Source organism: Aythya fuligula, chromosome 5 (assembly GCF_009819795.1).
Source record: "Aythya fuligula isolate bAytFul2 chromosome 5, bAytFul2.pri, whole genome shotgun sequence".
Taxonomy (NCBI): Eukaryota; Metazoa; Chordata; class Aves; order Anseriformes; family Anatidae; genus Aythya; species Aythya fuligula.
This window is the reverse complement of record NC_045563.1, coordinates 35924739-35952654: the sequence shown is the minus strand read 5'-3', so window position 1 is coordinate 35952654 and position 27916 is coordinate 35924739. Positions and strand designations below refer to the sequence as shown.

At 37.3% G+C, this 27916-nt stretch overlaps 1 protein-coding gene across 6 annotated transcripts in view; it reads left to right on the top strand.

Moving 5' to 3' along the window:
• PCNX1 (pecanex 1) overlaps positions 1-27550 on the top strand; it is an 86622-nt gene extending 59072 nt beyond the window's left edge. For all 6 annotated transcript variants that reach the window (XM_032189043.1, XM_032189044.1, XM_032189042.1 and 3 more), the window contains 18 exons: positions 1596-1688; positions 2094-2244; positions 2830-2971; positions 4365-4542; positions 4931-5039; positions 5627-5756; positions 6068-6126; positions 6821-7036; positions 7443-7696; positions 8623-8853; positions 10153-10253; positions 11081-11231; positions 13236-13466; positions 13813-14087; positions 15704-15945; positions 16966-17402; positions 18805-18945; positions 22563-27550. In XM_032189043.1, coding sequence (XP_032044934.1) covers positions 1596-1688; positions 2094-2244; positions 2830-2971; positions 4365-4542; positions 4931-5039; positions 5627-5756; positions 6068-6126; positions 6821-7036; positions 7443-7696; positions 8623-8853; positions 10153-10253; positions 11081-11231; positions 13236-13466; positions 13813-14087; positions 15704-15945; positions 16966-17402; positions 18805-18945; positions 22563-22703 — 3282 coding nt within the window. In that variant the 3' untranslated portion in view covers positions 22704-27550. The remainder of the gene's footprint in view (positions 1-1595; positions 1689-2093; positions 2245-2829; positions 2972-4364; positions 4543-4930; positions 5040-5626; positions 5757-6067; positions 6127-6820; positions 7037-7442; positions 7697-8622; positions 8854-10152; positions 10254-11080; positions 11232-13235; positions 13467-13812; positions 14088-15703; positions 15946-16965; positions 17403-18804; positions 18946-22562) is intronic.
• Positions 27551-27916: the final 366 nt, after the last annotated feature.

The following is a 27916-nucleotide window of genomic DNA, read 5'->3' as shown; positions in this document are numbered from 1 at the left end:
TTTCTTAGTATAAAAATGCGTGCATGTAGTTATTAAACCTTGTTCGTTACAAAGGTAAACCTCTGTAAGCAGAACTTCCTCTGCACTGTTGTACAATTTTAGTGCTACCTAGAAAAGTGACAATTCTTTTAAATCTGCAAATGAACCAATGTACTATACTAAGAATATGTTTATAGTGCAATTTAAGTTATTTAGATGGAGACATGGAACAGCTGGAATTCCCTAGTGTTACATTCAGTGAAGGATCCCTGAATTTTCTTTGAGCTCATGTCAATAGCAAGAGATACTCGTGGAAGTGCACTGGGAAAGATTAATGGGAGTAATAGTGTAGTACCTCAGTATTTCTGGTAATTGTGAGCAAAAGCTGTGCGCTTGTGTTCCAGAAGGGCAAAAACATGAAATGGTGGAAAGGCTTTTAAAGAGCAGATGTAACCTCTTACGTTTATTTCAGCACATTATTCTTTTACATGCAATGGAACAGTAAGTAAAAGACATAGGAAATTCAATTATACAAAGAAAGGTCAAACTGTTGTTTAACCTTGCATGGGTGCTGTCTCTAGGGGAGTAGCTGTATAAACAGGCTTTTCCTCATACAGCAGACAAGCACAACAAGATCTAATGTATAGAAACTGCAAGGAGACATATAAAGTAGAGGAACTGCAGTCTTTTTTTACCATTACTCTGAGAGACAGACCTTAGGAGCTTTAACTCTCAAACTATATCTTAGTTGCTTGGAGAGTGTGAGGGCTGAAGGATGATGATGATGTATTCTTTCTTTAGGTGTTTTTAAAAATCAGGATTTCTTGTCTTCTGAAAAAATAAGCAATGTGCCAAGAGTTTAGGATCTTGAAGCAGTAACTGCTGCGTGTAACTGATTTTGCCAGTTTTAGAGCAGTTAATCCTGTAACGTTTTCCTGGTATGAAAATATTAATGCTGTGTTTAGAGTGAGAACAGGTCTAAACTAGGAAGATTCTGACTTCAAGTGACCCTGAGTATGTATCGCCCTCTTGTGACTCAGTCTGGCACTAATCGGCTTGTTGTTTTCTTCCCATTCCCAACAAACAGATTCCTCTCTTAAGGACAGCAGAAAATGCAAGCTCATTCCTCAGGGTCATTTTAAAGCTATCCTTCCTCCTTCTGTAGAGAAGGGGGGGGGAAAGAGAGCGTTATTGCTTTTCCACCAGATACTTAGCTTTGTCTAGGCAGCTGTCTTCCAGAGCTCTTAATTGCTGCGTAGCAATTCGTAGATCATAAATGGGAAATTTGGTTAGCCCTTCTAGCTCTTTCTTTAGTGCTATAGAGGGGGTCCTTATACCCCTTCAGCATCCAGAATGAGAGGGTTAGAAGATACTGTGTATATTGACTTCTCTTGTCCCACTTTGAGTAGGTGTCTTTGTGGTTATTAATTTCCTTTTACTAATGCACTTGGCCGTAAGATTTACCTTGTGAAATTTCTGATAACTTCAGTGGAAGTAACTAACACTGGCACCATTTGAAAATCCTTTAAGCAGTTTCACTGCTGGTGAGGATTAAGATTCTGAAGAGAAAAACCAAAGCTTGTGTTTTCTAAAATTATTTTGTTTTCACTTTCCAGAGTGAAAGATTGCAGTCTGACCTGATTGTGTGTATAGTCATCGGTGTACTCTATTTTGCAATTCATGTCAGTACAGTATTTACAGTTTTACAGGTAAGGTGTTTCATCAAATCTGCCAGTGTTTGCTGCATACAAATGTTCTAATGCTATGTAGTACTCATATGCATCGTTCTCCTGACTAGTTTTAGATGGTCTTTAAATATATAATTTGACAAGTACCAAGTACATGACAGGAGATCTTCACATTTCACTTTTATGTGTTTGAAATCTTCTTCCCTTTCTCAGGTGTGTGGGTTTGTTTTTTTCTTCTGTATTTTTATTTGAGTCTCTAACACATAAAATGCCCTTTCTTAATCTGTCTCAGATAAGTTACTGTCAGAATCATTTTGGAATGAGGAAAAAATGCTCAAAGCTCTTACGTTATTAATGTAAGGTTCTTATTTAAAAAAAAAAAAAAAAAACACAAACCTAAATTTGTTCAATTCTTCTCTTGTTTAGCCTATTTTAAGTTATGTTCTCTATGCATTGGTGGGTACGGTAGGCTTTGTGACCCATTATGTTCTGCCTCAACTCCGAAAGCAACTTCCTTGGCATTGCTTTTCTCACCCACTGCTGAAAACCAAGGAATACTATCAGTTCGAAGTCCGAAGTAAGTATCATTAATGATACTATTTTTGAGTTTTCAGTTGCAGCTGACTTAATTTGTATTAGTTGTTTATATGCTTCATATTTTTGCTTTATTATTTGTTATACTCTAGTGGAGCATTTCATGACATGATACAGTTATGTCTAAGTTTCTCAGAGCATCATCATTTCAAATATATGTAAAGTGTCATGGAATCAAAGCATGAGGAAAATATATTACATGTGCTTACAGTATTTCAGAGCAGTTCCACACAGTCTTCAAAATCTTAAGTTTCAAAGTTTGTGATAACAATTGCCTTAAATAATTTTGGCAAAGTTGGAGTGTTTGTTTACTAGGTATTTCTTTAAGATACTGAGTTTTCAAGTGCTTTAGAGGATTAGATACGGTTAATGCTGTTGGAGACTTGAGCTTGACATAGACCTGATTCTTATTGATACTATTCACTAGTTGCGCAATAAAGTTGAACTCTATCTAAATGAATAGTTTTTTTCTTCATTGTTTAATCATGAATTACTTGGATCAAGAATTCAGATTCTGTTACTTGAGTTTGTTTTGACAATCTGATTTCTTTTTAATATTTCCTGATAGATGCTGCACACGTTATGTGGTTTGAGAAACTTCACATTTGGCTCCTTTTTGTAGAGAAAAATGTTATCTATCCACTGATAGTCCTCAATGAGCTTAGTAGCAGCGCTAAGAATATTGCTAGTCCAAAGAAACTGGATACTGAGTAAGTAGAAAAGGCTATGAAGTAGTCCAAGTATGTCTGCTGTGGTGGGAAATAGTGACTTGTGGACTCAGTAGCAAGATATTGATGCTATTGCCTTAAATACAGCAAGGAATAAATACAATTTTTCTTTATATAAAAGCATATGTAGAATAGAGTCGCCATGCTGGCTTAAACTGAATAGAGTATTACAATTTTAAATCAGGAATCAATGCAAAGATAAATTACTCAAATCATAGTGTATACAATAAAAAAAACCATAGTGTATACAATAAAGTTCTGCAGTTTGCAATCTATCTAGGGGTGCGATATCAGAATTGCCTTGTTGATCTTGAGAGTCTGCAATATAACTACACACTGCAAATTGAAAATAGTGACAATACATTTAGGTATTTTGTCCAATGTAAACACAAGACTTGTGTAATATCCCATCAGTTGGTGTGCCAGCTAGCAGTCCCTATGCAGCTTTCCACACTCATCATAAAGTTCCCAAGACCTTCCAGCCCCTTAATGCAATTTGTAGCCAGATGGAATTGCACACTGCCTCTTAAATTGAGACTTGATTATAATTCCTCAAGCAGTGTATTTGACTGTCTCAGCAAAGTGAGTTCAATAATAGGCCCTGCAGATCTTGTGTCCAAGAACAGTAACCAGGTGGCCTCTTTTGATTTGAAGTTCTGTTGATTTAAAATGGAAGTACTGTAGGGGAAAAAAAAAAAAACACACCTTAAAACAAAATCATTTTTTTTAGGTATGTGTGGTGGTGATGGTCTTTATTGCTTTGTTTTTGGTTTAATCCCTGGTCTATTAAGTTCTAGCATTAGGTTAATTACTTTTGTCACTCTACAGGGCTTTGGTAGGAATATTGCCATTTACATAATGTTATTTTTATAACCATCCGAGCTGTCAGTAGCTCTGGGAGGTGGAGGAAGAATCACCATTGTGTTTCTCCCACTATAAGTTAGATTAGTATAGTTGTGTTGGAAATAACCCAGTATTCAGTAACATTCTCTTGCTGATTAATCTAGAGCAATTCCAGCATTTTTGCATCTTTATATTGATGACCTAAATTTAAGGCCTTATGTTCAGAGTAGAGGGATATTTCACCTTTGATTTTCTTTAGTAGGACTCTTTCAAATACTTACTATTATTTTAACCTAAATTGGCTTGAAAATGCTGATGGAGAGGCTTGGATAGTAACCTCTTAAAGTCTGAAATTGCTTTTAAAGAATAAATAAAACTAATACAGGCACCACCACCACCATGCAAGACAAATGAACAAGTCTAAACCTTGAGTTTGAAGAGATTGGCATTGTAAGACAGCAACAATTTAGCTGGTCTATAAACCCCTTCAGACAGCAGATAAATAACTGTTTTCTGTGAATTTCCTTCACAGGTTGGGTGCTTTAATGATCACAATAGCTGGCTTGAAGTTACTGCGTTCATCATTCAGTAGCCCAACGTGCCAGTATGTCACTGTTATTTTCACAGTGCTCTTCTTTACTTTTGATTACAAAAGTTTTACTGAGACCATGCTGCTAGATCTCTTCTTCATGTCCATACTCTTCAGCAAGGTAACTAACTCTCTGTTTCTGGTCATCCAAAAGGGAAAACTGGCTATGCTCTTAACTGATAACTGATCCAGTCCAGATCCATAGTCCTATTGGCACTTTAATCTATATGCTATAAGACCTTTAAGACTTCTCCTTCTCAAAGCATTTGTTTGCTTGATAAAGCATATGCATCTTTCTAAAAATCTCACGAGTTTCTGTTAGTAGAACGATGTAGTGCATATTGTGTCACTTGCTTCCTCATTGCATCCTTTTTGTAAGTCTAAAGGCTTCTGGTGGACCGAAAAGAACTCTGGGGGAACGAGTAAACTCCTCAGGATATATTGCTGTACTACAAAGCATGTTGATTTTTAGCAAAATAACTTATTTTTCTTTTATTTCTTTTCCACAGCTTTGGGAACTCTTTTATAAGTTGAGATTTGTATATACCTACATTGCTCCCTGGCAGATCACATGGGGATCTGCCTTCCATGCTTTTGCCCAACCCTTTGCTGTGCCACGTATCCTTTAAAAATGCTGACTTTTTGTGAAATCATGTCTTATGAATTCTCAGTGTTGCATTATAATGGTTATGTATTATACCTACTGAATGAGCAGGCTTATCCGATGAGCATTAATGAAAAACTGTACATGCTTTTGACCATGCTGCAATGATGTGAGTTTTACACTAGCAGACAAAGCAGGAACAGAATTCTAACATAAAAGAAACATAAAGTAGGAGTTACTTCATTCTGAAAGTGACATAGCTTTTCTTCTGACAATCATTTCCCTTTTTCAAGAGTCATGAGCTATATGATCTGGGATTTTGAGTATTGCTTGTGTAGACTGGTTTGAATGGAATATTAAGTTAGCATTCTTTGTAGAATTTTCAGAAAATTATCAGCATGTCCAGTGCCAAACTGTCACCTGTTTGTTTGTAAAAGCAAGAAAAATGCCCTCTATAGCTGGAGATTGTAGAAATGTTGCTGCACAAAAGTTCTTGGAGTTTGTTTTATGTTTACTTGGTGTTGCTGTATACTTAATGTACTATTATAGAAGCTTGAAAAAAGTTTTTGCTGCTTTGCCTTCCTTAATCCTTATCCTACAGATTCTGCAATGTTGTTTGTCCAAGCAGCTGTGTCAGCTTTCTTCTCTACTCCACTGAATCCTTTCCTGGGAAGTGCAATATTTATCACTTCTTATGCCAGACCTGTCAAATTCTGGGAAAGAGACTACAAGTAGGTGAAATAAGACCTTTAAAGTTTGTGTCCTTTGTTTTTAAACCTGTAACTGTGTCAAAATAAGTGTTCATCTTCAAGAACTGCTATTTTATTTTCCCCGAAGAAAATTATTTTAGAGCACTGAATGTTTTGAATGAACTTGTTTCTGAAATAGTGTGGAAGCTGATCAGTATCTACTTTAGCTTTGTAGGTAACTTGTGCTCAGAGATATGCAATTTTAAGTTTTTTTTTTGTTTTTTTTTTTTTTGTTTTTTTTTTTAAACATTAAGATTACAGTATTGTGAAGTGCAATTTTCATTTTATTTCAGCACAAAGCGTGTGGATCATTCAAATACGAGGCTGGCTTCACAGCTTGATCGAAATCCAGGTAACCTTCCCAGTCACTTTTCTATTTAATTATTATATATATATACACAACACAGTTTCTCTCTCTTTCATGAGGAACGAAGATATAGATGATTTTTACAGGATTCATGTTCAATTTGTCACGTGATTCTTCTCCAAAACCACTGTTGTCTCCTGTTACTTTTTCCTGCGTCATCTCTCCTTGCATTATTCTTTACTTTCCTGTAAGCTTTTCATGTTTCCCCACTACTTTTGTGTCTCTGCTTTACTTCTTCATTTATAATCATTGTATGCATTAACTTTTTTATTCTTAAGTTAACTAAAACCAAACATTATTTGAGAGTGTCTCAATGTCATGGTGATGAGACCTCTACAACGGTCATTATGGAGCAGCTTCTGTGCTCATTTGCATTTGAACATTATTATATGGAATAGATTGATGGGAAATGTATGAGTGAAACTGAAATAATAATTTGGAAAATGGAGAAGTAAGAAGGAAAAAATGTTGGTCAAAAATCTTAAGCTTCACTTAGAATTAATATGAAGTAGTTGTCTTGCAAAGCTTGAGGCAGGGCGAGGAGGAACAGGGAGTTGATGACCTGAAAACTACAGTAGTGTTAAGAAAAACATAGCACATGAAGTGAATTGATAATTGACAACCAAGCTTGAAGTTTTTCTGAACATGGAAATGATAACTTCAATGAATCTTTCTGCAGGCTCAGATGATAACAACCTGAATTCAATCTTCTATGAACACTTAACCCGTTCCCTTCAGCACAGCCTATGTGGAGACTTGTTATTGGGTCGGTGGGGAAACTACAGTACTGGGGACTGCTTCATCTTAGCCTCTGACTACCTCAATGCACTAGTACACCTTATAGAGATAGGAAACGGCTTGGTCACCTTCCAGCTCAGAGGGCTTGAATTCAGAGGTGAGTGTGTTTACACATCATTAACTGTCTATGCCACAAAGTAGCCTTCTCTGGAAACTCTAGTTATTTTCAATTCCATCCTGTGAATTAATTGCTTTGAAAATGATCTTCAGGGTCTCTTCATGCCTCTCACCCCTTGTGAGGAAAACTAGCTCCCTCTAACAGAGTTGATGCTATATCTTTTTCAATTTTAGTGCAATGGCTATGATAATTCATTCATAGTGCAACCTAACTAGAATATGCCATTCCACCCTTGTTCATTGGCAGGGAGTTGACCTGTTGTTACAGAAACATAATTGGAGACTGTCTTGGTTCTAAACACTTTTAAATAGAAGTCAACGTTAAAACAATTGTATAAAATGTTTAACTCTTTCTTCTCTTTTTTTTTTTTCTGTTTTCTCCTAAGGAACTTATTGTCAGCAAAGAGAAGTAGAGGCCATCACTGAAGGTGTAGAAGAAGATGAAGGTTTCTGTTGCTGTGAACCTGGCCACCTTCCTCACATGCTTTCCTTTAATGCTGCCTTTGGGCAACGTTGGTTAGCTTGGGAAGTGCTTGTGACAAAGTATGTTCTGGAGGGTTACAGTATCACTGACAACAGTGCAGCTTCCATGCTTCAAGTCTTTGATCTCCGGAAAATTCTCACCACCTACTACGTGAAGGTATAATTCAGTTCAGTACAAGCTTGGGGGGAGGTAGCCAGGTTACAGCCAGGAGCTGTTTAATGCCTTGAACTTCTAATAGTTCTTGTGAGAGGATCATAGAATCTGATACAAGTTATAGTTGTATAAACAGCTTAATCAAAGGACAGAGTTGACTGTAATGATAATTACTTCATATTTGGGTTTATGAGTAGGAAAACAACCATGTAGCCTTGGACAAAGAGAAGATGCTATTTCTAGCTGAGACTTGAGTAGAAGCTGAAAGGCTATTACTCAAATGCAATAGCTGTGTTGTAAAAGAAAAGTAAAGTAACTGGTATGTTGTTCTTAGAGAAAGCCTCAGTATTCAAAAACTGCCCATAGCCATCTTTGTGGGTTTTCTGTTGTTTAAAGAAGTCCTATTACATCTGCAGATTTTTTCTGTAGACCTCACATAATCTATTTACCTGCTACTCATGATCTGTTGTAAGCTACTCCTTCAGAGCTGAAAAAAGTCATGTTGGAATATTTCCAAGACACATACACAAATGCTTTTTTCCTCCAAATAGAAATGTATTGAACTGTCTTGTCCTTAATATTTGAGTTATTTTGAAATTTACTATCTAAGCGTCAATATTCACTAAATAAAAACACCAATTTAGTTATTTTTCTTCAAAATTAGTGAGTCCTGAGTCCTGTTCTATCTGTTTTTCCTTATTCCCTTGTGCATGTTTTGAACTCTTGATAGTCTCTGAAAAATACGCATGTATACAAACCTGTATTGTGTTTTCTGTGCCACCAAATTTGTTGCATCTGTGAGCTAAATAAATGCTATCATGTATAATTTCTGTTTGTTATCAAGGAAATAAATGAATGAGTTGAAAAAATCTGAGATTAACTTTTTTGTTGCAATACTGACTCATGTATTTTTTTTACTACTGTTTCAGGGAATCATCTACTATGTCACAACTTCCCCCAAGTTAGAGGAATGGTTAGCTAATGAGACAATGCAGGAAGGACTGCGGTTGTGCACAGACCGCAATTATGTTGACGTAGACCCAACATTTAACCCCAATATCGATGAGGATTATGACCACCGTCTAGCAGGGATCTCAAGAGAGAGTTTCTGTATGATTTATTTGAACTGGATAGAATACTGCTGCTCTCGAAGAGAAAAGGTAGGTATGAATATGTGAGGAAAGGTATATGCTATTCGAGGATTCTCATTTTTTTTCCTTGTTGGCTTGACTTAGTATTTTATATATACATAAAATTGAAGCAATGATTGTATAATTGAAACATCAGTATATGGGTTATTGTTCTTGATCATTTGCTCTTGAGATTTGAATTTAAACTACATCGTATACTGCTTAGAGAAGCTGTGTCCGCTAATGCCTTTTACAGTTACCAAGTCAAATGAATCAGTTGAAAGTTGCTCAGCCATTTATCTGAATAGAGAAAGGTGTGTTTATAGAATTGATGTTGGGTGTTCAGATGCCAACATTTCAAAAATAACCCTAAAATAGAAACCTGCCACCAGATTATAAGATTAACTACTTCTTTATTAGCATTCATATTATACCTCTACCTTGAACCACTGGAACTGTAAGTTTGTGAATGATCATCCCGTATCCTGTTCTTTTCCTCTCCAAATCTTCCCACCTTTTAAATAAGGACACTAGTATGTCAGTAGAAGAATGCTTTGATTCTCCGAAAAGCTGTATGTAACGTTTTCTAAGTAGCATTGCATTTGAGAATGAGCAATAAGCGATTGATATTAAAGGACAGGAATATAAAGTGATTTCACTTGTTGAATGATCTGCCAGAGGTTTCAGAGTTGAGCTTTACTTTTGGAGTGAGAAGCTTAAGTAGCCCATTTTAAAAAAAGCCAGAGAAAGTCTTTTCAATATATTAAGTGATTATCTTGTGAAGCATTTTGTGTAGGTATTGAAAATCAGGTTCAATCTTTTAGGTGCATGCTACTATTTTGTTGGTAAGTATATACCTTAAAGAGCTGCAAATAAATGGCTTGGGCTGAGGGTGAGTGGCTCCCTGAATAAGGTGTAGTCTGGGGAAATTTTGGATTAACTCAATCATATACTCCCAACCAGTAAATGAGAATCTGTGTTATTCACTAAAAATATTTTGTCTTAATGCAATAATCTTGCTATTCAACAAGTTTTCATACAACATACACAGTATCCATGAGAAAAGTTGCTTACAACTGTTCATCTTACTGTTCCTTTTTTCAGATATAGTATGGATATCTGCCTTTACAAATATGCAGAGCATTTGCAACTTTTTTTTTTTAAAAAAAAAAGAATTTCTAATTAAAATCTGAGTAAGAATGATGGGTGGGGTAGGTACGTGCATATAGATGCATTTTTTGTGTGGCTTTTTATTCTTTCAGTCAGAACAGTTCTGTGGCAATTCTTTCACTCCATTCACCCTGATTTTTTTTTCCTCCTTACTGCAAGCCACTGGATTCAAGTAAAGATTCACCCCTTGTTACACTCTGTTACGGACTGTGTGTTCTGGGGCGGAGAGCATTGGGAACAGCTTCACATCATATGTCTAGGTAATAAAATCTTGTTCTAAGCTTGCCTTTCTCAAAATCACTCCAGATTCCTAGGTTAGATGTTGGATAAATAGCTCTTCGTGAAAGAAAATAAAATATAATGTCATCTTTCCTTAAGCTGGACAGAAAGACAATGTAAATATAGCTATGTGTTTCAGGAAACTGCGAAGTAATGGCTTTTAAACAAAATAAATAGGTACAATCAGATGTGGAAGCTACTGGTTAGCTGGATACTGACTTTAAACAAACAAAAATAATCACTATTTTACTTAACTTTCATGGAAATAGTTTACTGTTTCTTTTAAGTACCAGCAAATTGCCCCATGAAGGTCTTGTAGATACACAGTCACAAGAATTTTTGGACCATTTGATTTTTCATTCTGTTCATAAAAGGAAATGATCTCACTAAGTATGAAGACGCTGTTGAAACTTGTATTCAGTGCTAAAATCATCCACAAGTGAAGCTCCATCTCCATCTCCTTTTTGATTGGTCCACTATCGTATACTCCCTGAAAAGTTATATCTTTTAATAATCTCCTGAATAAAATCAGGCATTTTTCAGAGTTTGTTTACTGTAGTTCATATAAATACAGTCTGTTGCATATGCGGTTTCATCACGTTTAGTGTACATAGACACCTCATGTCCGGACTTTGTTTACACATATGTTTATGCATATGTTCCATCTTCCTCCAGTCTTCTCTTTTCTCTATAGAGAAAAATTGTTTGTTGTTCTGTACAGCTTAGTTTTTGCACTCTTGTCAATGATAATAATTGTGGAAATGTTAATATTTGTGTTAATATTTGGGCTGACTTTTCTTCTCAACAGTAATCTGGAATCCTTCTTGTATGGCCTACATGCCCTATTTAAGGGTGACTTCCGTATATCATCAATTAGAGATGAATGGATCTTTGCTGACATGGAATTGCTGAGGAAAGTAGTGGTTCCTGGAATACGAATGTCACTTAAACTACATCAGGTGAGAGATTTGCCAGGAAACTGTCTCCAGCTCTTTTTATAAGTTTTATTTCTATATATTCTCTCTTTTAAAGGTTAAATGTTCAGAGAGATACTCAGGGCACTCAGCTCTTATTGACAGGCTTCGATGACTATTTTCCCCAAAACTTAATGTCTGAAGATATGTAGGTGGAGGTAGTGCTGTATATAAAGACAGCCAGCACACTTGTTCTTGTATCATCACACCTTACCACTGAGACATCAGATTCAAGTCTCCAGGGAAAGTAGAGGGAGAAAAATAAAAATCTCAAAAAGAAAAAAAAAAAGTGCACGTTACAGAAGCAGACAATTGAAAATGAGTAAACATCCCATATTGTCCTTTGTTTTATTACAGCTCATCTGGAAAGGGATATAGAGAAAAAGGGAATGCAGTTTATGCTCAGAGCTTGAAAATTACATAAAATGTAGATCAGAGAATATTTCATACCCTGTTTCATATCTGTCTAGAGATAATTCTGTTATGAACAGTCTATCTGGTATTTTCCCTCCCTCTTCCCCTCCCCACAAATATGTATCTGGCTTACAAGTTTATCATGCTATTCAAAGCTGCATAGCCCTCTCTCTCTGTCCATGGAGAGTTGTGCTTTTAATTCTTCTTTTGAAGTGTTATAATAACAGGCTCTTTAGTGTTATTCATTCATTCTGTCTGAAGTTTCAGGTGGGAAGAAGCATTTCAATAAGCTGAAATTGGGGTTGGTCTTTTAGTAAGTGAGAGTGAAGTTGAACAGTCCTGAATTCTGTCTAGCAAGTCTGTTTACAAAGGTTAGCAAGTACAAGAAACTTGAGCAGTAAGTTCTTAGAGGTGTGTGTGTGGGGAAGTGTTGGTACTCTAGAAGAACAGTGCTTGGAAGTTACAGCAACCAGGTAAATATTAACTGTCTTTTTTAACAGTAGTTCGAGTTGCAGTTTTTGCCTTCATTGCACATTCTCAAAGTCTCAAAGTTAGCAGTGATTGATTCAACTCCTTCACATAACACAAGGAACTCCTCAAATTTAACAGAATGCATATAAGTGTTAAAAGTACATGTAGCAAAATGGAATAATTGCAAAATCTTGGTTGAAAGCTGCAGAAGTACACCTGGAACAGTTCAGAAATGTTCTCAGTATGTTTGGGCTACTGTTCAGAACGGGCTTAAGTCACAAAATAAAATGAGGAAAATACAAACATTGAAGAATAAAAGCAGCTTTTCTGAACATCATTTTATTAATCTACGATGGGATTTTATTCACCTGCAGTGTAATACCATATTGAGGCTTCGGGCAGGATTGGGAATTTAGTTATTAGCCTGTCCATTTTTATCTGAGAGTAACACGCCTGAATACTGAATTGAACTTGCAAATTTGGTGGTTTTACTTGACTGTCAGTAGTATAAGTTCTGTGATAGTATCTGTTGCTGAAATAGTCTGTCGTTAAGAATTAATGCAAACTTTTTAATAGAAAATACAGATAAAACTTAGTGTGTTTCCTCCTGTAGCTATTTTCATATAAGTCTTAATAGTGCTTTGTGACTTGTATGTGACTTTGTGACTTTGTGAATAGTACCTTGGTGAGTTTTGCAGCTGAATGCTTATGAGTAAGCTAAAAGGCTGCCTGCAAAAACATTTTGGTTTCAATATGAATACATGTAATATAAACTAGAATGGGTTGTCCAGAGAAATTGTGGATGTCCAGTGTCTGGATGTTCAAGGCCAGGCTGGATGGGGCTTTGGGCAGCCTGGTCTGGTGGGAGGTGTCCCTGCCCATGGCAGGGGGTTGGAACTGGGTGATCTGTAAGGTCCGTTCCACCCCCCAAATCATTCTATGAGTCTATAAAATCCAGTGTAAAACTGAACTAAAATTTACTTGAATAAACAGGTAGCTTGTTTCAATGATTGCTTTACGTTATAGGAAACAAACTTTTGAGGTGTGAGAGGTTTTCGTTTTATACGTAGTTACATCTGAAATGTCAATCATTCTTGGAAACAGGATCACTTCACTTCTCCAGATGAGTATGATGATCCTTCTGTCCTCTATGAAGCCATAACAACCCACGAAGAAAATCTAGTTATAGCACATGAAGGGGACCCTGCTTGGAGGAGTGCCGTTCTTTCCAATTCTCCCTCCCTACTTGCCCTGCGCCATGTGATGGATGATGGCACCAACGAATATAAAATCATTATGCTGAATAAGCGCTATCTCAGTTTCAGGGTCATTAAGGTAAGCTCTGTGTACATTCCACAGAATTACAGTATGTTGTGGTATATCTTGATTATACTAAACTGTTATGTTAACTCAGATCATTACCTTACTGTTACTGGCCTGTCATTGCTGGGACAGCTTTGTCTCATATAGAAGTATTTCATCAGGAAATCCGTTCCTGACTTGAAATCTGTCTGTCAGTTCAGCCTTTTAGTGAATATGAATGGTTGTAGCTCTGTAGTGTAGTTCTTTCACATGTACACTTGTAGAAACCTGTAAAAGGCAGAGCAGTCTGCTCATGCTCTCCCTGTTTCAGTTTGACACAGCTTTTTTACTTGGCTTCTGTCATGCTTTTTTTTTGCAGGTGAATAAGGAGTGTGTGCGTGGCCTGTGGGCAGGACAACAGCAGGAACTTGTCTTCCTGCGCAATCGCAATCCAGAAAGAGGAAGTATCCAAAATGCAAAACAAGCTCTGAGGAATATGATCAACTCTTCTTGTGACCAGCCAATTGGATACCCCATCTACGTCTCACCTTTGACTACTTCCTATTCAGATAGTCATGAACAGCTTAAGGAGATTCTTGGGGGAGCTATCAGTTTAGGAAATATAAGAAACTTCATAGTGTCTACGTGGCATAGGTGAGTTGAGGAAAAATAGTGAATTCTCATTATGTATTCACGATGCTATATGTCATTAACTAGTCTCATACATGCCAGCAGGGCATGATTTATAGTATTCAGTGGCATAAAAGCAAGCTTTGACTTTTATTTTGAGTACATCCGTAGAATATGATAAGTGGAGATTAACCTGAAGATTAACCCTGGCAGAAGGAATTGATCTTCAAGGCATACAAGAATTAAGCTACAAACTGACTGACAGCTTAGAATAAAACAGAGGACAAAGTCTGGGTGCAAGAATTACAACTACAGTTCTAATGTCAGATCTGATAATGAGACAATGTAACTTGTGTTACTTTTGTTTTGGTACTGTTAATTTTACTGTCTAATCAGAAAAGCAGAATTTCTGCCTGGTAAACGTGCAGTGTGCAAGTGCCAGTATTAATGGTGTTAGAGTATGCCTATACATAGTAACTCAGGCTTTAGTTATTGTTCAAAATTGTATGAATGGTTTTAAATATCCTGTATGTCAGAGCTAGAACAAGTAACTATTAATAATGTAATCTACTTTCCATATCACCTCCTGGTAGCCCAATACAAACTCTTGCTGCGATGCATTTCATAGGCCATAAGAACTCTTACTTCACTTCTGGCCCCTTACGACAGTGGCTGCAAAAGCAACAGTGGCAGCAGTCCTGATGCTGTTCTGGTGGTCTTATGTACACTTAGACATCTACAGCACATCAAAACAGAACATGCTGCTTCACCCTGGAATGTGCCATATTTATTACAGTCTGAGGTGTATGTCTTCTATCAGCATCTGCTTGTCTGACATATGGATAGAGCAGCAGGTAAAAGAGTAACACAGAACAGTGTTTGGATCCAAGCTTTTCTGGAGCGCAGGGGCAAATAAAATTGGAAGTGATTTCTTGGTGTATTTTGAGCGGGACAGAAAGAAAGGAAGAATAAAAAGTAACAATTGAAAGGATGAACAAATATGCTGTACTGTGTGTCCATCAGCGGTTTACTAGTGCAAACAACATGGTGAAAAGCCTGTATGATTATATACATGGAATATGTTTGCTAACCTATCATCTGAATGTTCAAAAGTCACACAAGACTTGATGATTGAAATAATTGCAATATGTTTCAAACAACTGCATGTCCCTGTAAGTAACAAGAAACCAAATAAACTAAAACAAAAAACAGCAACAATAAAGTTGTTTTCCTGCTCATATAAATAGACAAAAGACTTTTGCAGTGTAAGACCACATGTATGTTAAAGAGCATAAATTTACTAAACTGATATAAAATAACCAAGATGTTCTCCCAGCATTTTATATTTAGAATTTTATCACTTCGGAGTTGGCTTTTTTAAAAAGCTATTTTATCTAAACTCTTGGCTTATCATAACTGTGACTTGAATGGCTGTCATGAAGAAAATGGCAATCTCCTAGAAAGCAACATTTATACTTACAAAGCCTATTCTGAGAAAATAATATTCCCTAAAATCAGATAAAATTGTCTCTACAGGTTGTGCTGAGTAAAGCCTTTTGCTTGTCATCATAAAGCACTTTTTTTTTTTGAACCCTGATGTTCAGGTGACCAGACTTAATGTAATTGCATTATGTTTTCAGACTAAGGAAAGGTTGTGGAGCTGGCTGTAACAGCGGTGGAAACATTGAAGATTCGGATGCTGGAGGTGGGGCTTCTTGCACAAGTAACAATGCCACCATCAACGAGTCGCAGAGCAGCATGTCGCAAGGAGGAGGGAATGCAATTACAGGGCAGGGACCTGGAGCAGTACAGCACCCTCCTGTTGCACCTCATCCCACAGCTCTTCCTGCAGCTCATCCACCAACTCATCCATCTACTCTGGGTAACATTAAAATAAAACAAAATAGTTTTCTACAAGTACATTCCTATAGCCAGAACTGTCTTTTCTGCTCTTTGGATCAGGCCTAGGCTAAAAGAAAAGACAACCAGCCAAGCAAACCAACCTTGATTATGTGTTATTAACACGTGCTGGATTCATCTCAAACTACAGTGCTGTTTTGTGCAATGGAAAGTTCCCAAACAGAGACTTAACCAAGAGGAGTTTAGTTACACTGCCAAAATAGTTCAAGTAACTTTTTAACTTGACGCTTTTTGTGATTCTTTGTAGTTCTTATTTACACAGTAGAATGGATTGTCTATTTCCGTAGTCCTTTAGCTAATTCTAGCTGAATCTGTACTGATCTGAAGTTAGTGAGATGATAAACAGTAAAACTGAGAAGAAAGTTTACAAATGCTGCCTTTGCTTAAAGAATAGAACTGTGTATGGAGCTGAATGTACTGGAATCTTCTGAATTTTTTTACACAATGTAATATAGGTCTGCAGCTGTCAAGAGGTATATACAGTTGCTTAATATAGGAATAAAGCACTTTACGTGGAAAAAAAACAGTTTGAGTATAAGCATTAAAGTTTTCTTCATGTTCCGTTTTGCATTAAATTCTCTGCTCCAGTTTTTGTACGTCCATTTGAGCATCTTAAAGATGCTCTTCGTATTTTGAAACATGAACATCTCTACCTGCTATGCTATCTTCAGTATTGGGAACTTTAATGCTAACACTAAGAAAAAGTTGTTAATGTGGAAGGGGCAAGGCAGAAGCATTTTTTTTGAGCTATTTGTCTTGCAGGGATTGCCAATAGAATAGAATATGGGATTCCAAGGTGTGATGAATGAAACGTACTCAAATAGTCTGCTCTATATGTGCAGCAGGGACGCTTTCCTGCAGTACCGCTGTTTCAGCTATTGATTCAATCCATCAATTTTGTACCTAAGTGCTAAAACTTGTGTGTAGCATAAATCTAATGTGTTTATCAAGCCCTACTGATTCTGTATCTCTTTATTTTTAGGCACCAGTCACAGTTCTCACTCTGTGCAGTCAAGCCTTGTCAGACATTCCCCTGCCCGTGCCTCAGTAGCTAGCCATTCATCTTACTGCTACGGCAGTCGTCATTCATCTCTTCGCACGTCCACAACAGGCTTTGTGCCTTGTCGGCGCTCTTCCACCAGCCAGATATCCCTTCGTAACCTCCCGTCGTCCATCCAGTCCCGCCTGTCTATGGTCAACCAAATGGAACCTACTGGCCAGACTGGGGTCAGCGTGCAGCACGGCCTGCCCTCTTCTAGCAGCTCCAGCCAAAGCATCCCAGCCTGTAAACAGCATGCCCTTGTGGGCTTTCTAGGGACAGAAGGAGGAAGTAATGCTACTGAAACGCAGTCAGGTGGTAATGCAAGCCCTGCAAATCAAATGCAAGCCAAAAAGGATGACGTTATTTACAGAATCCAGGTGAATAGCCCGGAAGAACAAGTTAATCTGTGTTTCCTTAGCTGTGTGATTTTGTTAGTGTTACTTTGTATGGTGTTGAAATCAGTGTTTTTAAATACATACACAGCCTGGAATGTCTTAATATGTAACTGTTGTGTAGTTACAACTGGAGAATGAATGTAAGGAAAAGATTTCCTTGACAGGCAGGCTTCCTGCATGCTTAGACATCCCTGTTGACATTACCTTTTTACTTTCCTGTAGTACAGCTTTGAGAATATTAGCTGAACTCACTTTTGTTCCATGCTTAGTCTGTTTTTATTTATGATGATGTGTAAAGCTGAAGACTTTCATCTGCAGGGCTGAAAGCAACTAGGTTTTTTCTTTCAAACCAAGTAGGTTTGCCACAAATGTGTAAAAATGCTGTCACTTCCATTTTACATACATGTGTATTCTTTGGTTTTTACCACAAGTCTAGATTGCTGAGCAGCAAACAGTATTCCAATTACTAAGTTAATTATTGGCAGCCTTACTAGTTCTTTCAAAATCCAGAAACGTGTACTTGCCCTTCTAACTTCTCTTAGCCTCACATACATGTCTTTGGCAGTATATTTAGCAGGGAAACACCAAGTAGTAGTATTTAATAAGACAGATTGTGACAACGTTGGCTTCCTTGCTGACATCCATTCATTTTAAATTAAGCTGCATCCTTAGGCATAGTTAACTAAGTTAATTAACTTCAATTAAGTTAACTGATTTTACAGGTCTCTGCTTAGTAGTTTTTGTTTGCAGGCGAGGACTCTTTTATGAAATTGCATCTTCCTCAAACAGAGGGACTAAACCAAGTTGACATGCCCTTGTATAGTGGATGTTAAGCAGTTCTTCCTGTCCTTAAATAGGAAGAAGTTTTCAGGAGTTCTCTCCTGCTGCTCCTGTGGAAATGCTCATTTACTTCAAAACAATGTGTGGGTCTCAGCAAACCATGGTAGCAGATCAATAATACCAACGAATTCTCCAAGCCCATGTTTGGGATACCGTTCTCTTAGAAGTAATGAGCCAGTCCTAACAGCTTGCCATCACTAAACTCTTTGCTGCTACTGGACCATGTACTGCTGATGGTTGTTTTGTGATAGTCCAGACACTTTCATGGGCCAGTGTGGCTGAAAGAAGGGGTGAGGAGGGGTGCCAGACAACAGCAAACCCATATATTGTCATTTCTGTCTGAAGCCATAGCCTAACTCCCAAATTCTCTGCTGCTCGAGTTTATTTTTTTCGTAGTCTAGAGCTTGAGTTTGCAATGTTGGAATCAGAAATTCATTTTTGTGGCGTTAAGTCAATTGTCTGGAAGTATGCAAAACGTTACAGTTAATCTGTTTCTTTTAAATTTTGGCTGAACTAACAGTCAAAACTCAATTCCTACTTATAGTTAATGGATCCCAGTCAAGTACTGGAAGGGATCAACGTGTCAAAAAGGAAAGAGCTGCAGTGGCCAGATGAGGTGATACGGCTAAAAGCTGGAAGAAACAGCTGGAAAGATTGGAGTCCTCAGGAAGGCATGGAAGGCCATGTAAGTTTTTTGTTTAGAAGTTGACAAGCTAATTAAAAAAAAAAAAAGGCAGTGTCTTGATTATATGGCAGTCTGCCTAGATGTCAAGGCCAATGACGCATGTAGTAGTAAGCTGGATCAGCGGCTGTCTTCTAAGTCAATGTTGCTGGAAGAGCAAGTCTAGAATTCTAATTTGGAGCAGAGGAATATTTCTGTAACTACATCCAAAAGATACAAGATGATTAAAATTTTGTCAGCTACCTCTCCTTCCTTGCCTTCTTCCAGCTCTTGTCATGAACTGTTAACCTCAGACATTGTGTTTACTCATCCAGCCTTCATTTTTCTTTCCTTAAACTGTTAATCCCTGAGCAAATACTGAGGGTCAATTTACCAACCAGTCCTTGACTGAATGGTTGTCTTGAATGGTTAACAGTATTTGTTTTTGAGATTATTCTGATGAAAATTGAGCCAAGTAGATTAACTTGAAATGTATTTGTTATATAATGAGTACATAATAGGTGTTTCCTTTCCTTCAAGAAGGAAATACTTTATAGCTAAAACTTGCAAAAGCTTGTTACTCGACACCTTTTCCCTAGGGGTGTTTACATCTGCATAGAGAAATAAAAATTCACTGATTAGTCTGTCTTTAAGTTTAAAAAAAAAAAAAGGAAAAAAAAGGCAGCTCTTGGGGTATTTTTTTCTGAGGCATACTGCTTTTAGACATCCCCTCCGTAAGACAGTAGGATTTACTTGTACATAACATCTAGGAGTAGAATGCTATTGTGAACATTCATAGTTAAGTTAGGTTTAGACAGTAGGCTTCTGGGATTTCCTTTTTAGCTATTGCAGATAAAGAGTGTCCTGAAGATGATGAATGTAGAAGGTCATACTGAAATGTGTCCTGGAATCATGAATCATGTTGCCTAGTACTGGACAACTGTTGTATGTTTTTTTAAGAGCTCAGTAGCACATTGTGCAAACTGCAGCATGTTGACATGTACAACGATTGTTACTGAAAGATTAAGCTACTGTTCTGGATGTTTCTTACCTATTTCTGGTGCAGTATAGTGGCAGGATTTTAGAATAACGCCTTTTAACCTAAGAAGAAAGGGGAAAAGCACTGGATTATCCCATGTGTGATTAGGAGGAGCGGATTTAACTTGATGACACAGTTTCCATGGCCTGCTTCAGCTGCCTGTAGTGAATGTAGTATCAGTAAAGCTATTAGTTCTTAAGATGGTCTTTCCTGTCTGATCCCGCACCTTCTGCAAACAGGCAGAACTGATTGCTACCTGTTGAAATGCTGCTTGTTTACCTGCAAGAGCGTTATTATATCGGTGCTCTTCGTATGAAGCTCAGATGCAGAGAAATACATTTCCTGGTATTACCTATGTAATAATAACAGCCACGTTCTGAGTGGCATATAGATTTTCCTGCTGCATAAAAAAAGGAAAGAAGCAGTAGTTGAAAGCAGAAGTAGGCAAAAGAGGAAGGGGAAGAGAATGATAAAAGACAGGAATAACACGGAAATGGATGAGAAGAGACAGACACGTTGTTTTGTCATAGGAACATAGGGTAGGGATTCAGTTGAATTACAACAAAAGGTTGGGATTCACAGCGGTAAGTTGTGTGTGTTCTGTATCAGGTTTCTTGAAGTGTCAAAATGTGTTTTAACTATTTAGAGGAGTAGGCTGTGTTAGTGCTGATGGTGACGATAAGGCCCTTATTTAATACTCATCTATATCTGTGGGTGATAATGCAGGGGAAGCTTTTAATTTGTGAACAGTATGTAGTCTAAGTTATTTAAAACTTCTCTACGTAGTTAAGAGAAATGCTTTCTCTACTATAATTCTTATTTTGCTGAGCATACAATCTAGTGTATATATACTAAACAAAGATATCATAAGGTTTCTTCAAGGAAATTCAATTTAGCAGGTGTCTTTGGATTGGAGCTACTTCTTTTTCCAGGACTTTGAGGTATATTCTGATTTATATTTGAGCTAGAGAGCTTTTTTTTTCTTTTTCCTGACGCTAGCATGCAACCCTCAGGAGATTCTTGTCACATCTTCACTATCTAGTGACATCATTTTGTATGTTTTATCAGTCATAGAAAATATTAAAAATGTAATCTTCTTACTAATGTCAGAGTTGCTCCTTTTATCAGCATTAAATAAATGCTAATCATGATATAACAGATGGTAAAACTGAGTGTGCAGGGGGATGGTTATAGGGAGTTATAATTTATGCACAACTTGTGCATATATATGCACTTAATTTTAAAGGTTTTTTTTATATTTAGGCTTTTGGAGTCATCCCGTGACTATCTCAAAGGCACCAGTTTTAAGTTGAACAACAAGGATATAGTACTTGGACTTCATTGGGAAATGATTTATGCATCTTGGGATGGAATATTACTTTATAGGACAGCATATAAAGCTCATCTGAACAGAATTTGATGAAGTCAGACTCAGACTGCTTAAATACTGTGCTGTTGCATCAAACAAGGGGCAGCTAAAGATGCTGTGCTTCCCTGTCTGAAATGCTCTCCCTGTGGATGCAGAGTAGATCACATGCCAAGGACAAAGCTGAATCTCCTTACTCACTGTCAGAAATCTGCAGCTGTCAGCTGGGTTTAGGGAGGACTGGGAGAGAGAGGGGGATTCTTTTAGATTTTATCTTGGAAGATGTAGGTTATTTGTATTTTTGTCTTTTTTTCCCCACCTCTATCATTAGCACTTCTGCAAATTCTGTTTTCCTGGATTTTGTGTTTTACTTAATATAATGTATATATATATATATATATATTTTTTTTTTTTTACATTATCTTGGCTTGAATTTAGGGTTCTTTTCCCACAGCTGACAATCTCAGTATTTCTATAGAGGTGGAAATACTGAAAGTTATGATACTGGAACATACTTCTGGTTCCTTTAGGACATTCAGACTTTAAGTATGTTAAGAGCTGAGTGGGGAGTTGGTCATACGAGAACCTATATGGAGAAGAGACCTGATGGTCAGTATGAGGCATTGGATCACAATACCTGAATTCTTTTGGTCCGAGAAACTATGTGGTGATAGTTTGTGGCAGTGTTTCTGAAATCTTACACCTTTGTAATACATGAACTACTTGAAGATATTTTAAAATTAAAAAAAAATCATTTAAAATATCAACTTAAAATTCATGGTAAGAAACAAAATTAGACCAAGGGACTTGACTTAGAGAAGACATATTTTACACCTAACTACTGATAAACTACAGTTCTGTGCCATTATGTTTTGCCAAACACTGAAATATTTTCAAAATACTACAGCTGCGAGGTTATTACTTCAAAATATCATGACTGTGTGCGGTTTTTCCAGTTATTCACTTTGACCTGTTTGGCTCTGATTTGGGTCAAGTTGTTTGTGTTGAAATTCAAATCCAAGGCTAACTGTTGTCAGGTAAGCTGCAGATTTCCAGCCAGACCTAGATGAGTAGCTTATCGGTGGTAATGTGGTTATTGAAAAATAAGTGGTTAAGTCAGTACAGTGCTTGTATTACTGCTCCCTTTGCCCTCCAAGGGCCCTGAATTATCAGTCACAACTTTGAAATGGCAGCTCTGCCTAAGAAACTCATGTTTTGTTTTGTTTTTTTTTCCAGGTGATTCACCGCTGGGTGCCTTGCAGCAGAGATCCAAGTAGTCGGTCCCACATAGATAAGACCATCCTGCTGGTTCAGATTGAAGATAAATACGTTGCTGTTGTTGAAACTGGAGTCCTTGAACTTGGGGCTGAAGTGTAAAACTCCTAGACTTAAACTTCCCCTTCTCAAGCGGTTCAGAAAAGAGAAGGGTCCAGAAGCAGCAGCTCCCAGGACATAAAACTTCGGTCCAGTTGTAGGAAAGGACTTGAAACACAGATTTGTCTAAGTCCCTTTCCCCAAATAAACAAGTGTAAGAAATTTTTAAGTTGTTAGCTGCTGAAGAAACATTTGCATGAAGGATAGATGATTTGTTGAGACATATCTTTTTGTTTATAAATTTTGTTTATGCATTGCGTAATGCTTTAAATCAACAAACTTTTCGGTTCTAAGATCAGAGCACCTCATATTTTTCTAATTGTTTTGCCAAAAATTGCCATGTCTTGTCACAGAGTGCGTGGAATTCATCCACCTTATTTTAAAGAAATTGACTACAAACCTTCAGTTTGGTGAAACACAGTGTAAAGGTTTCAGGAGTGGCAAGAAGAGACTGAACAGATGTATAGATTCTTATTCCTTATGAGCTAAAACATTAATGAGAACTGCACTAATTTTTTTACAGCAATGCACTAAAAACAACCCTGAGATTGCTGAGAACATTTATTTATATATATAAATATAAGTATATAAAATACCATTATTTAAATTGCCTTTGGGATTAATCCCCTCCCTCTCCATATACATGTTGATGGTAAGGGCTGTGCCATGGGTTTGGTTCTATGTTCTGTATTTCGTACAAGTGCATTTGCTGCATTCTCTTCACAATAAATGGTAAAATAACAAATATATAGAAATGTACCTGAGTATCCCTGTACTACATCAGAATCTATTGTGGTGGCAGTGGTACCTCCAATCTATACAACATGTCCAGCTTTAAAGTGGGCCCCAGTACACTATCTTTCATCTGTCCTCCCTTAGCTGGCTTTGGCTACCTTGCTTCTTTACACCCAGAGCTGGCTGTGTTGTTTCATCGGCTCTTCTCTGGCAGAGAGTTCTCTGAGTTTTGTAGGGGAGGTGCAGGTCCATGACGACCCTCATGGATACTTGAAGGTTTTTTGATTCTGTTCAATTAAAAATAAAATCTTTTAAAAGGGTTTTATAGAAGGCACAGCCCTAAACTTGTATCACTTTTACCACCTTGCCTTTTCTTTCCCTTTAGTCTTCATTCTTTTCTATGACTTGAATTTTATTTTCTGTGATTATATATTCTATGTAAGTGTAATTTGAGTATTTATAACTGTGAAGTTGAATTATTCATGTGTTACATATCCTAGGTTTTATTGTATTTTTTTTAAATGTGTGTATTCAGGGAAACACGTAACTCAGAACTATCATGGGAGTGTGAGAGGGAAACTGGTTTGGTTTTGACTTGCAGTTCCTATGACTCACTTCTCTTAATCCATAAGAAAAAAATGTACCTGTTGTGATTGTTTCCTGTTTCTGATCTGTAATTAAGTAGGATTTTGTGCAGAATCTGCACACAGTCCTCACCAGCTTTTGGGAGCAGCCATCTTCTTCCCAGTCACCTTCGCTTCTTTCTGAGTAATGTAGAAGAGACTTCTGATGTGCCGCAGAGGTTATTGGAATTATTTCTCTGACATCAGAGAAACGATGTCCATTAAGTACCTAATGTAAGAGTGAAATCATTTGGCATGAGGAGGAAAAAAAAACAAAACTGCTACCTAGAAATTATTGGTGTTCTAACTGGAGTCACTGTATGCTTTGTAGCCATGAAAGGGTAATGGTGTGTGCCTGGTAGCTGGTCCGTTGTTGAACCTTCCCAGTGAATTATACTGGGACCTTGCTTACATCGTACTCTATGCAAATTTATACTCCAAGTACTGTGCATTTTCCAATTACATACAATATTTGGCTTATGTATATTCAGTTGTATTTAACCCTGGTAGAAATGCACAGTTCTGGGTCTGCCACCATTGAAATAACCTTGCTGTTCCACATCGTTTATCATGTGCACATGATAGTGTAGTTAAGTTCACCTCCTGTGTATCTGAAAGTGTAGTACTGTAAATGAACCTTGCTCAGCAGACCGGTAATCTTGCTGTCAGGAACAAAGAATATGTGTATGTTTTAAATTGAAGATGTTTTAGTTAAGGTTTTGTTGTGTGTCCTTTCCCACAGGTAAATTACAGGGTTTCCCTTATCATTAGGAATATTGCTTCATAAAGGTTCTTTAGGAATAAGAGAGTGTTTGGAAATAGGCCCCCACTTGATATTAGTTGCAGAGAAGTTTTTTCTGTGTACCGAAGCCTCGAGGTAAACAAATGACTGAAAAACAAAATAGACACTTGTTTTCTCTTATAAACTTGACTGAAGCAACTTTCAGTATGTTAACCCTGACGTTGAACGACCTATTTCACAGTCTTCAGTGTGATGATTTCACAGTCTTCAGTGTGGGATGATGACAATGTCCACTGTCCTGCTGGTAATAGATGAGAAGGGAATTAATGACTTGGTAACATAACAACTGTAGAGAATGTGGAACTGCCTGGAATTAGATTAGCAAACAGCAGATGAGAAAAAGCCTTTTCCTAAGGGACAAAGAGAAATGATAAATCTTTCTATTTTTTAAAATCTTTAAGGCTTTTAGTGTGTTGCCTTCAGGAGATGGATTTCACTGTGGCCACTTATGAGGTTAATAGATTCTTTCAGATATTCAGCAAACACCTGTTGCGAAGCAGGTGCAGCGGTTTACTTAGTGCTCCTACCTGTTCAGGATCTGCTCAACGAAAGTTACCTACTTGTGATTTCACTATTCTTTAAGGCTTTGGAAAACTAACTTCTTTTTTCATAAGTTTTCCTGCATTCAGAACTCTCAAGGTTGATATGATTGTATGTTGGTTTGTGCAAGGTTTGCGTCTTGGTTCCATTGTGAGAGTGACAAAAGCATTTGTTTTCTTCTATCTCCCCCCCAGGATAGATGTCTTTGGAAAACTGTTTTAGATGGAGATAATATTTTTGTTGTCTTTTTTTTTCCGTTCTCTGTTTTTCTGTCTTCACGTGGTATTTTTCTCCTGTTGTGGGAGTAGAAAGGATGACTATTTTCAAAGTAGTCCTATCAGTCCAGATTGAGCACGGCATAGAATGGGTTTGTTTTTTCCTATGTTTTCATGAAAACCTCTTCTTATGGATGGATGAGTGCTTTAACTCTGTCCACTTTCATTGTGTGATAATCTCCTGCCATAAGAACATTCCAGTTAAGTCCAGTTGTATTAGCTTTCAGATAGATCCCCATCTATTTTTTCTCACTTTTCCTTAAAGGTGGCATCTAGGTAAACACACATACTTACTGCTTCCTGCAACAAATACTCAATTGCAGAAAAGTGCTTAAAAGCCCCACTAATTGGTTTGTGTCCATCAGTTAAAAAAAAAAAAAAAAAGCTGTTGAAGCCTTTTCATACTTCACTTGCCTGTGAAATCCTTTTTAAAAATGGTGTGAAATTTAAAACAAAACAAAAAACTGAAATGTGTATGTGACACTATGGATACCTATAATTGTGCCACTTACGCTGTATGTGATAATTGTGCTGAATTCCCTTGTGATTCAGCATCTCTGAAGTTATTGCAGAGTAGGCAGGAGAACAAGGAGGAATTATATATATATATTTTTAGTTCCATCTAGATTGAATGGTTCCTATAGCCACTTTGCTGGGACATCTGGCATGTTTCTGAGTGGTGACCTCCGTTTTCCCACCAGCTGTGTAACGTATCCCCAAGGCGCTCCTCAGCACCGCATTCACAACCCTTGTGGGAACTGAAGAACTCTTCTGAGAAGCCTAGATGACTGGTGAGGTGAAAGATGAAAACTGCTGCGGCACAGATCTGTGCCCTTGGCTGTTTGGCAAGTGGCCATAAAGCTTTGCCTGGAATAAGGTGAGGGGGGAGAAGAGATGCCTTACAATCGGATCCAACTTCAGATCATTTCTCTGATAATACACAACATCATACAACCTAGGAGTGTAGATAGAGAAACACTGCTTTAAAGATCTTTCTCAATTACAGGACTCTCCATTAACAAAAATGGAGCAGGATAGATTTCATTTCTTACAATTAATATTACTCAAATATTATTCTACTTATATTGGATTTGGGGTTATACCACCACAGGTTTTATGTACTTAATTTTATTAAGGAGTTTTATACCTATTATATAGGCGTCTATTCTTTTCTTGTCTGGCTTAGTATTTGATAACCTAATGCAGTACATTCAGTGAAGCTGGACTCTTTTGGAAGTTACACTGGTAATTACTGGTGCCTTAGTAAAAAAGTGGGTACATAACACCTTGGTGGAAAGTAAAGCATGTGGCTTGTTTCACCCCAGCATGATATGCATATTTCCAAAAGGTGATTAAGATGGCTGCTCCAAAATGGTTCGGGAGTATACATACGTCACTCACAGTCACAAACACCTGAATATGAGCAGTTTGTATGACTTCTGGTATGTACAGGTTCAAAAGATAATCCCCGTACACTTACTCCACAATGCTAAATGGTGGCGATCAAATAGCTGGATATGTTAATGACTTGCATAAAGATCCCCTCACACCAACCCCCCAAAAAGTGACAACAAGCTGCTGAATAGAAAGGAGTAAGAGGAGAGGAGAGTGTAAATGAGAGGATGGCTTTGGTTTTAATGGACAATAAAAATATATGTATTGCCTCTACCAGCAAATGGATACCTTGCCAGGGATAGGGATATATGTACCTGCGTGTCTGTGAGTGTGTGTATGTGCCTGCGTGTGTTACTGGAAACAGCCTGTAAATATTGTAGCTGTTGAAAATGGAAAAGGCAGAGAGCTTTTTGCAACGTGTTGCAGCAAAAGGACAGTATTGACAGTGGAGAAACACTGAGAAATAAAAAACTTTTTTCACGTGTTGTCATTTATTGCATATTGCATTCTCCTAAGGTGTCATTCTCACAGATGCCCTATAAGATCTACTGAGTTTACTCAAACCACTCTTTAATGAAAGATTCTCTTCTGAAATGATTTCTTTTGTAGCTGAAAGGAAAATCTTGGTTTGTAGTTTTTTTTTTTTTTTTTCAGATGTTCCTTTTCTCCTGCACCATCCCTGTTCTTATGCTCTTACATAAATTCTGAGTACCATGTGCACCCGTTCCTACAGTTAAAGTGTTTTTCTTGTCTCTGTTCAAGCGCAGCTTCTGTATTTACTGTAATTTCCCTACTCTTCGAATCTTTTTTTCAAGTCGTAGAACACTTAGTACTGGCTTTGTGCTT